This window comes from Vigna unguiculata, chromosome 8 (genome assembly GCF_004118075.2).
Source record: "Vigna unguiculata cultivar IT97K-499-35 chromosome 8, ASM411807v1, whole genome shotgun sequence".
Taxonomy (NCBI): Eukaryota; Viridiplantae; Streptophyta; class Magnoliopsida; order Fabales; family Fabaceae; genus Vigna; species Vigna unguiculata.
In genome coordinates this window covers 5,393,305-5,403,990 of record NC_040286.1, presented here as the reverse complement: position 1 = coordinate 5,403,990, position 10,686 = coordinate 5,393,305, and the positions used below count along the sequence as shown (strand labels likewise).

The 10,686-nt window shown below is 31.1% G+C and overlaps 1 protein-coding gene across 2 annotated transcripts; it reads left to right on the top strand.

Annotated features, from left to right (window-relative positions):
- The first annotated feature begins 863 nt into the window (after positions 1-863).
- Positions 864-3,460, top strand: LOC114195414 (serine/threonine-protein kinase RIPK-like). 2 transcript variants are annotated; one of them, XM_028085879.1, is made up of 5 exons: positions 864-1,392; positions 1,512-1,647; positions 1,943-2,034; positions 2,176-2,299; positions 2,569-3,460. In XM_028085879.1, the coding sequence occupies exons 1-5, from the start codon at positions 1,003-1,005 to the stop codon at positions 2,940-2,942; spliced, it is 1,116 nt and encodes a 371-aa protein (XP_027941680.1). In that variant the 5' UTR covers positions 864-1,002; the 3' UTR covers positions 2,943-3,460. The 2 variants fall into 2 exon arrangements, with proteins under 2 accessions (XP_027941680.1, XP_027941679.1); XM_028085878.1 differs by having other exon boundaries at positions 1,003-1,392; positions 1,943-2,079.
- Positions 3,461-10,686: the final 7,226 nt, after the last annotated feature.

Below are 10,686 nucleotides of genomic sequence, written 5' to 3'. Positions count from 1 at the left end.
TTCCAAACCTTCATCATTTTTTTCCCACCTTCTTCAAATTTAAAATTTTCTCTCAAAGCACTTGCATTAATTCAATACATCCAAACCCTTGTGAGATGTGTTGACTCTCAAACATTTGATGCCTTTGTTACAATTCTATGATGAATCCAAGTAAGATAACAATAAATACATAAACAATGCAAGAGAAAAAAAAAACCCTTAAGTTGTAGCTTCTAGAAGCTGCCCTTGATGATCACATAAAGAATTTAAAACAATAGGTTCATTGTCGGGTTGCTATTGTATGATCATGACATCCTAACAACAACAACAACAACGTAGAGAGCCTTACCTACCAAATATGGGAACATATCAAATTAAACCATAAAATAATCTCAAAATCCACAAAACCATTTTTCTTTTGTTATAATAATTCACGTGTCCTCTACACAACCCAATGATCGATTAAACAAAATTTTTTCGATGTGTGCAACTACAAATTACAATGGAATTGTTGGTTTGGCACCAATGGAATTTAGTTATTACATCTCTTCATTTTTCCGATCTTCTCGGCGAATGTGCATCACTTGCTAAGCACAAAAATATGTGGACGGCAACTCATGTTTGATGAAGTCTTTCCATACTTTGGAGAAACAAATTAAATTCACTTTTTCATTTTTGTAAGTGTTTGTGAAAAATATATTAGTGTTAGATTGAAGTCAATAATAGGTAGGCATGTTGATTGACCTAAAAATAAAATAGAAATCCTTCGTGTATATCGTGTAGTAATGCTGTAGCATCCACATTCATGAGTTCTAGAAGACAAGGAATCTCTCACAACTTTTCTTCCTAGGTAGTAGGTGAAATATTTGTACTTATAAAATTCCTCAACTCTCACTTATTTTTTCCCTAGCAACATCAATCATTCCAAACTTTTATGTTGTCTTTCTCATATTATTAGAATCAGAAGTAGCTTGTGAAAGAAAGTTACACAACAGGGTTGTTGCAGTTTCACACATAGACCAAATGAGTACTAAAAGGAACACATGGAAGTCTGTGATCTTGATCTTAGGTTGCTACAAGGTTAAGTGCCCCCTGGAGGAATCAGAAAAACAGGTTTTGAAACAAGGGTCTTTCCAGAGGCTGTGTCTATCTGATGTGAGCAATTCAAGCTCCACTCAGGCCATTGAGGATCTTTCAATTTCCTTTGCTGGCTCCAAACTCTATGCATTCACACTTGAGGAGCTAAGAGAAGCAACAAACAGTTTCTCATGGAGTAACATGCTAGGAGAAGGAGGGTTTGGACCTGTGTACAAGGGTTTTGTGGATGACAAACTTAGGCCAGGTTTGAAGGCTCAGACTGTTGCAGTGAAAAGGTTGGATTTGGATGGCTTGCAGGGTCACAGGGAGTGGCTGGTTAGTTAGCTTTCTCAAGTGCCATTTTTAACTTTTCATGATAACCCCATTTGTGAATAAATACTCATATGAACTAGTATCTTAATAAACTGTTGTCTTGATCATAATTTCTTTTCTAGGCAGAGATTATATTTCTTGGACAGCTGAGGCATCCACATCTTGTCAAGTTAATTGGTTACTGTTATGAGGATGAACACAGGCTGTTGATGTATGAATACATGCCAAGAGGAAGCTTGGAGAATCAACTCTTCAGAAGTATGTTTCTTTTCTCTCAAACTACTTATCCTCATCCTTTTCTTAATCTGTGTTTCTGATTATATCAGAAGTATCTCATAAGTCAAACATGATTGCAAGACAAGCTCAATAATTATCATCAAATGATTTAAAATTTTACATGTTCTGTTCTCTTTTATATGGTCATGCACACATAATTGTTTCAAATCTATGTGTTTTCTTTGGATGCTGATGACAAATGGACAATCCCTCGTACTGATACAAAAAGTTGAAATCTTACATAAACTAACAGCCTCTTTTGCTGTGATGCAAACAGAATACTCTGCTGCTATGCCATGGTCAACCAGAATGAAAATTGCTTTAGGAGCTGCCAAAGGTCTAGTCTTCCTTCATGAATCAGATAAGCCTGTAATATACCGCGATTTCAAAGCTTCAAACATTTTACTAGACTCAGTATGTTCTGTGATCTCTTAATTGCATGATCTTCTTAATTTCCATACCAAGAAATTGACTTATACTCTTTAACTTTTTTTTTTCTTCTAAATCTAGGATTTCACAGCTAAACTCTCAGACTTTGGTCTAGCCAAGGATGGCCCTGAAGGGGAAGACACATATGTAACAACACGCATAATGGGAACACAAGGATATGCTGCTCCTGAATACATAATGACAGGTATATGCACCAACATACAACTCGTTAACCAAGTTTCTAGCATGAACTGACATCCAAAAATTGAAGGTTATAAACCTCAATAAGAACTTTTGCACTGTAAATTGAACTTGTAGAAATAAAAATTCCCTGTATGCTGTCAGTTTCTCATTAAACGTAGAATTTCACAGCATCAGAACTTTCAACCAAGCACGCTATATTTTCTTAAGTCCAAAAGACAGAAACCTATATTTGATGAAGCTAACTAATAATGAGTCATTGCCTTGTCACAGGTCACCTTACAACTAAGAGTGATGTGTATAGCTATGGAGTGGTGCTGTTGGAATTGCTTACAGGAAGACGAGTAGTGGATAAGTCTCGGTCAAATGGTGGGAAGAGCTTAGTGGAATGGGCAAGGCCTTTGCTGAGAGATCAGAAAAAACTTTATAGCATCATCGATTGTAGACTAGAAGGTCAATTTCCCATGAAAGGAGCCATGAAAGTTGCTATGTTGGCTTTCAAATGCTTGAGTCCTCACCCAAATGCAAGACCAACTATGAGTGATGTGGTGAAGGTGTTGGAGCCACTTCAGGACTTTGATGATGTTTTCATTGGACCCTTTGTGTATGTTGCCGTTAGTGAAAATGGTAACAAGCATAAAATATAGCAGCTGTTAGCACTCCTCAGAAAAAGTAGATAAAATATATATATCAGATAGCAAAAGGTAAAAAGAAACAAAAAAAAATGGTGTTTTATTTTATTTTACAAGACGGCATGGCTTGGTCGTCACAATGAAGAAGTTCTATCAGATGTGACTGTGGACAGAAACAGAGAGCTGCAGAAAAATGATGGTTAGGGTGGAATAAGGATAATCACATTGAACATAAGCTGTTAGAAGTGATGATGGAGTTTTCTATGGTTTGATTTGATGATATACACAACAATATACAAGTATAAGCACTTGCCACTAGTTCAGGATACACACTAAAATCTATTCACAAAGAATGTATGTGACAGAAATATGGTTGGGATTGTGTTTGGACATGGTTTTGGATTTCAAGGTGTAGTTTAGAGAAAGTGAAAAAAAGAATCCATTTAATCAGTAAACTGTAATCTACTCATTAGTAGGATTAATGGAACTAATATATGCCATTGCTATGATGGTTGAAAGAGTTTGGTCATTTACTATTTTTGCCTTGAGTGCAACTTTCCTTTTAATGACAGAGACATCATTGTCTCTTAAACATGTGGTCAAGAATTTGACAGATAAATGTCTCTTAAGCATATGGTCAAGAATTCGAGCTTAATTTGTGTGTACAGAATGGTAACTTTTTGAGATGTCAATCATTCTTGAACATAAAGAAATTAGTCTTTTGCTTTCGAACTAAGATTCCTAAAATAGGACCTAACTCTCTGTGTCCTTGGGACACTGTTCTAATTTTAACATGCATTTCACTTAGGTGTGATTAATGCTAAGAACCTACTTGGGTTGATAATCACCTTCATCCAAAACTAGGTCCCCTAAGTCTATGAATACCGATATTTTTGCCACTTACAAATATTTATATAATATAATGAAAAATAAAAACTTATAATATTATTATATTAAAATTTTGAATTTGAAAATAACTTCCAATTTTGCCTAACATATCCACTCGAGTAATCTAATCTACCGTTATACATTTTAGCATTTCATTAACCATGTTGAGTCGAGTTAATTACTAAAATGAATATAAAGTTAAAGATGTTAAATTATATTTTAAAGTGTGAGTCAAATGAATTCATTACAAATTTGAATTAGATTGGATCGAAAATTTTAATATTTTTAAATATGGATAGAATTGAATATAATTCACTTGACCTAAGGATTAAGTAGTTCAATCTAGTCGAGAGTTAATTAATAAATAACTCATTAACAATAACATTTTTAATTTTTAATCATTTTTTCATTTTTTTATTTTTTTTCTTACAATTATGTACAAAATTTTTAACTTACAAAAAAAGTTAATCTTGCTCACTTTTCTAAATAAATCATTATAAAAATACATTGGCTCACCAATATACCTTTCTCCCAAAATTCAATTACACATCAGTAGAACTTCAATAGGACAGATAGGAGTCACGACTCTCCCAACAAAATTTAATTTTATTATATATATATATTTTTAAATTATATTTATTATTTATATTAAGTCTAGAAAAAATTATCATTATTTTATTTATATATATTATTTATATATATTATTTATTTATATATTTTTATTGTTTAAAAAAATAAAAACCTTGATGGACGTTGGTTAATAAAATGGATTAGAGTTTAGTCTTTGGTCATGAGATTTTTTTTCTGAATAAGTCATCAAAGAAGTAATAGAGTAAAAATAAAGGTAAAGAGATAAATCAGGAAAATATTGGAGAATAAAAAGATTGAATAATGTATTATCACAATATTTCTCATGAATCAAGATTAACATTCTAGTATGATTATATTATCTTAGATTTATAATTCTCCTATTACGATGTTTCTCCAAAATTAAGTTCTTTCCTAAATTAGTATGAACCATAATTATGATTTTAGGGATTTTTTTATGAAATTAGCATGAATCCTAATTAAATTTTTTCTCCAAATTAATATAATCCTAAATTATGAAATTTAAGAATTTTGTATTTTCTATTTGTAAAATTTTATAAATGTATCTTGAGTTGTATTACATTTGTTGCATTAATCTTAAATTGGAAGATAAATTAAAAATTGCATATAATGTGTCTGGCATGAATTCAATAAATTAGAAAGATTAAAAATTAAAAAATATATAAAAAAATCTGAGAATGATTTAAAAAAATAAAAGAAATTATTTAATTATAAAAAATACTTTATATATAAAAAAATCTAATTCGATCCTTTCAATTTTTTTTAAGTGATATCACATCAAAATACAACAGGGCAAATAATTTAAGTAATAAATATCAACTCCAAATAACTCTCAATCATCAAATATAAATAAGTGTTATGAAACCGGACCAATCTGGTTAAAATACTAAGTCAATGGATAAAAGGTTAACCAATGACTCAATATATTATTAAATGTAACTTTATATTTATTAATGTTTTTCGTTTGATATCTTTTTGACGGGATAATAAAAAAATCTTAGACCCTTCTTCAACAGGTTAATAACAAAGAATAGCAAACAACAAATAAGTGAACATGGCTAAAGGGACAAAAGAGGATGGGATGACCAACAATTTTTTTACACTTTAAATTTTAACACTTTTTGAACATGGTTCATATTGAATATTCCAATTATATTATTCGGTTCCGTGATTGAATTTGATGGATATTATGTTAAAAAAAATGTTAAACGTTAAATTTATAATTTATTTATACAAGTTTAAGTCAAATCTATAACGTTATTTATATTTATATACTATATTTTTATTTTATTTATAGTTAACGTGAGGGTTTTAATACTTTTATACCAAAAACTAAACATTAGAACATGATATTTAATATTTATGAATAGTGTTAACCGACCGATCCTCCTATTAGAAAATTAGTAAAAAAAACTTGCTTTATTTAAAAGAAAAAAGGAAATTTGTTAACTGAGACTTGTTTGTTATTAATATTCTTTTAAGAAAAGAGAAATATATATTTATAAATATTGTTAAATATTGTTTTAATTTTCTAAACTATTTCTCTTAGTTTTCGTACCGGTGGAAATCTAAAACCTTCAAAATGGTGTTTATCACCACATTAGAAATGTGACATGTGTTTCATAGAGAATTGTTATATTGATGAGAACTGTGACGTGACGTTTTGGAATACATATCATATTGTAGTGAAAAGAAGAATAATAGGAATGCACGACTAATAAAAAAAATTAAAAGGTTAGACTCAAATATATATATTTAAAGGAAAATTAAAAAAAAAAAAAAAAAAAAATATATATATATATATATATATATATATATATATATATATATATATATATATATATCTGAGTTACTTTCAATTGGTCTGAAAGTCGTGGAATCAAAGAATATCTCACAAGGGTCTGAAGAGAAACTGATCATATAACTATTTGTAATAAGATCTGAATAAAATAAGTAAAAGTTATATTAATTTATTTTAATATTTAAAAATACATACAATTCTTAACTATACATCAATCAATTTTAAAAAAAATGGTTTTTTATGTATTCCTTGTACCTTAAGAGGGATGATTAACAAACTGTAATGGATAAGCCACTATCCTTCATATATTTGTGCAAGTGATATTAATTAATTCTAAGCATTGTATCACCCAAATTTAAGAACTTTCTCATGACAACATGTTCTTTATCTTTATTGTTCATAAAATATTCTAACACCCGATATAAGCTAGGTGTGTAATATATATGGAACTTGTATGAAAACTGCGCGTACACATTTTTTTTTGTTATTGTTACCGTAGTATTTTGTTTAAATATTATATATTATATTAATAAAAAACTAAATTAAAGTATTGTTATTATTGGTATAATTTATGTAGATTTGTAAATATATCATTTAGATTTTGGTTAATTACGACAATCTACTTCATTCTTGTACCGTATCTGGCCAACTTAACCAAATAAGTAACAACAAACAATCATCACATATATGCCGAAAACAACTAAGGTACACGGCTCGGGCCGACATAGACCTAACCGGCCTAAACCCATAACAAAGGTCGCTAAAGGAACGGCCAACCTAGGACAGTACACGAACAAGGACGACATAAGCCAACTAGGGAAGTAACCGGATCAGACCATTCCATAAGACTTAACGAAATCAAAGCCCACAACAGTCAATACTAAGGGCCAAGGCCTAGGCCCACCCATAGCCCAAACCATGGCCCAGTCCATGGAATAGGCAAACATAATTAATAATCTATAAATACGCATGGACCCCACAAATTAAAGGTACACATTCATTACTCCCTTAATCACCTGATTTGACTTTTTGAGAGTTTTAGTTGACTTAAGCTTCGGAGTCCCTTCTGCAGGTAATCCCTCCTAGGTCCAGATCGATGTCCGCTAGATGGAAAAAAGCCAACCGAGGAGATAGTGGATATATAGGTAAGGTGACACTCGTGCCTAATAGATCTTATTTGTTCTCTGTAGGAACAATTGGCGCCCACCGTGGGGCACAAGACAACACCTTACTACCCGTTTTTCTCCAAAGATGGTTTCAACTCGTAGCAGAGCTGGAGTTAACAAGCAAGCTGGTGCTGGTCTCTCAGGATCCGCTAACATCACCTCAGATCTGGCTGCCATCCTAGATGGTCAGGCCAAAATGCAACAGGAGCTAGCAGATCAACAGCTTCGACGCTCTTTCCCATATGTTCTCAACCCATTTCGCTGGCAACCGCCCACATCAAACTACTACAATATCCCTCAATGGGCATCAAGCAGGAACAAGGTGAACCACTCAGGGCATTTATCGATCGTTTCAGTAAGGCAGCCCTTCGTACCCCACACCTCAACCAGGAAATGATCCTCCAATGTATGACACTCACCCTCCAACCCGGCCCCTTCGCCAACAATGTCTACCTCCACCCACCTGCCTCTATGCACGAGCTCAAGTTGCGTGCCGCCGACTATGTTCGCATGGAGGAAATGTAGACACTCCATGCCAAATTCTGCAATGACTATGCAACAACCACCGCCAACCCCAACCCACCACCCCCCGCCCTGATACCCGACCACAAGAGCCCCGCCAACCCCGCTTTACCAAATATGCTCCCCTTAACGTCCCCAAATCCCGCCTCCTTGATGAGGCCTTGCAAGCTGGCCTCATCCCACCACCACGCAAGACGACCACTCCCCCCAATGTTGATATGACCAAATATTGCCGCTACCACCGCAACCATGGCCACACCACAAAAGACTGTAAAGCACTCCAGGATAAAATTGAAGAACTGGTTCTTGCTGGTCACTTTCGCCGCTTCATCCGCAGAGATGATCATCCCTCTCGAGCCCGTCACCCCCCTCGATCTGACCACAGACGCCCTCCACACGACTCTCGCCACGACAAACGCCCTACCCAACCCGCCAACCAAGATCCTCAACCGGCTCGCACTGATGTTACCCCTACCGATCCTCCCCTACGTGGCACTATCAAGGTATATTAATCAGGCGTCTTTTAAACTTTTGTCCCATGTATATGTATACATAGTTGTTAAAATAAAATATTTGTATATTATGAACTTTTGTCCCGTGCAAAAATATTGTCCACATATGAATAATCAACTTAAATAAAAATGCAAAAATGTAAACATATTGTGAGATGATGTGGTCCCTAATAAAAGTTAGAGTAATTGAGATTGTGTTAAAAATTTTAAATAAAAATACATGTAGATGTTGTTATCAACGTAGATATTGAATTTATAATAAAAGTTAAACATAATACAATAAATATGAAAGTATTATAGTAATTAATTTTGTTTTTAATATTCAATAAATAATAATAGATAAAATAAAAAAATAATAGATATAACATGAAATTGATATTAAAATTTTGAAATAAATATAAATATAAATATAAATACATGTATATTATATTAAAATAAAAAAACGTATGTGTGGGTCTAGGGATGGCAAAAATACCCGTGCCCGCAGATATCCGCGGATAAAATTCGCGACGGATAGTTACTACCTGCGGGTATTTATTACCCGCGGGTAGCGGGTAACGGGTATTTTAATACCCGGTTATAAACGGGTCAGGTACGAGTATCATACTATCCGTACCCGCGGGTACCCGTTACCCGCAAAAAATTAAAATTAATATTTAATTTATATTTTATTAAGTTAAATTTAATTAAAATTAGAAGTAACAGTATATTTTATTATGTCAAATTTAATTATAATTATAATTTAATTTATATTTTATTTTTATAATTTTATATTAAAAAATTTATAAAATTCATATTTTTTTAAATATTTGCGGGTATCGGATATCCACGGGTACCCGCGGGTTTTAAAAATATCCGCAGGTATTTTTTAAGTGGATACCCGGCGGGTAAACGGGCGGGTAACGAGCGGATTTTTTTTTAGCGGGTCGGGCACGAGTATCATACTATCCGTGCCCGACCCGACCCGTTGCCATCCCTATGTGGGTCATTGTTAGAGTAAAATATAGGCATACTGTGTAATATAATCCCGTATAAATTAAATAAACATGAAATTGATGTTAAATTTTTTTAATATAAATACATGTCATAACTGTCACATTATCTTGGATTACATTTATTTGCAATGCAATCTAAACTGTTATAATATTGAAATACAAAACCATTTATGAATCATTTATGTAAATTATTTAATAAATATTTATTAATGAATTGGAAGATGTAAACAATTTTAATCTTGGAATACAAAACCATTTATTGAATTTATAATAATATATTAATTATTTGATATATAAAAATTATTTTATTTGGAATATGTTTATATTTGAAGTATTGTGTAATGATGTAATATAAAGGCATAATAAATAAATATACAATTAAGAACGTATTATGTAATTTGTATGCTACTGTTTGAGATTAAAAAGTATATATTTTCATATTGTTATTACATAATGAACGAATAATTCAATTTAATTCTAAAATTTTAATGAAATAAAGTCTTAACTTTAGTCTCCCACATTTATAATGTTATCACTAAATTAAAACTTAATTACTTTGTTTTATCATTCAGATGTAGTTTATTTATTATTTATTATATACAAAAACCAAATTATATTGAATTATAATACCATATGTGACCATGTATATGAAAAATTACGAAAATTACTTTATGAAATTATTTATTTATTTATTTACATTCAATTATTAAATGAAATAATATGCATTTTAAAAAATTAAAAATAATCTTTAAGGATCTTTGAGGTGAAACAGTTTAACATTTACAAACACATTCAACTTCTTTTATTTAAACTAGTAGAAATATATATACTTATATAGTTTTAGTTTTTTTTTTATGATAATAAAAAGTAAAAATAGAATTACAAAGTTAGGTATTATAACAATTACTAAAATATAAGTTATAATTAATATTTATATTAAAATTATAAAAATAATATAAAAAATAAATTTAATTAACTTTTATAATATTATAATTACATAATACTTGATAATAATAATTACTATTATTATTATTTAAGTAGACTTTTATAAATAATAAAGATAGCAAAATAGAATGTATAAATGAAAGTAGGATGTATAGTACATTATGTACACTAAAAAATATTACAGAAAAAAGTGACAAAGATGTTTTCATTAATGTCATAGGTTCTTATTCTGTAACTTAAAAGTTTTAAATGAGTTGGCGCAAAGGAACTCTAAATTCATACTTTGAAACTCAGAACCAAAATCATAAAATTAATTTTGAA

Bases quoted from the DNA above. Each gene is read 5' to 3' on its own strand.
- LOC114195414 (XM_028085878.1), top strand. From the start codon at position 1,003: ATGAGTACTAAAAGGAACACATGGAAGTCTGTGATCTTGATCTTAGGT. The intron at 1,648-1,942 runs GTATGTTTCTTT...TGATGCAAACAG, and splicing joins GGAGAATCAACTCTTCAGAA to AATACTCTGCTGCTATGCCA. The intron at 2,300-2,568 runs GTATATGCACCA...GCCTTGTCACAG, and splicing joins TCCTGAATACATAATGACAG to GTCACCTTACAACTAAGAGT.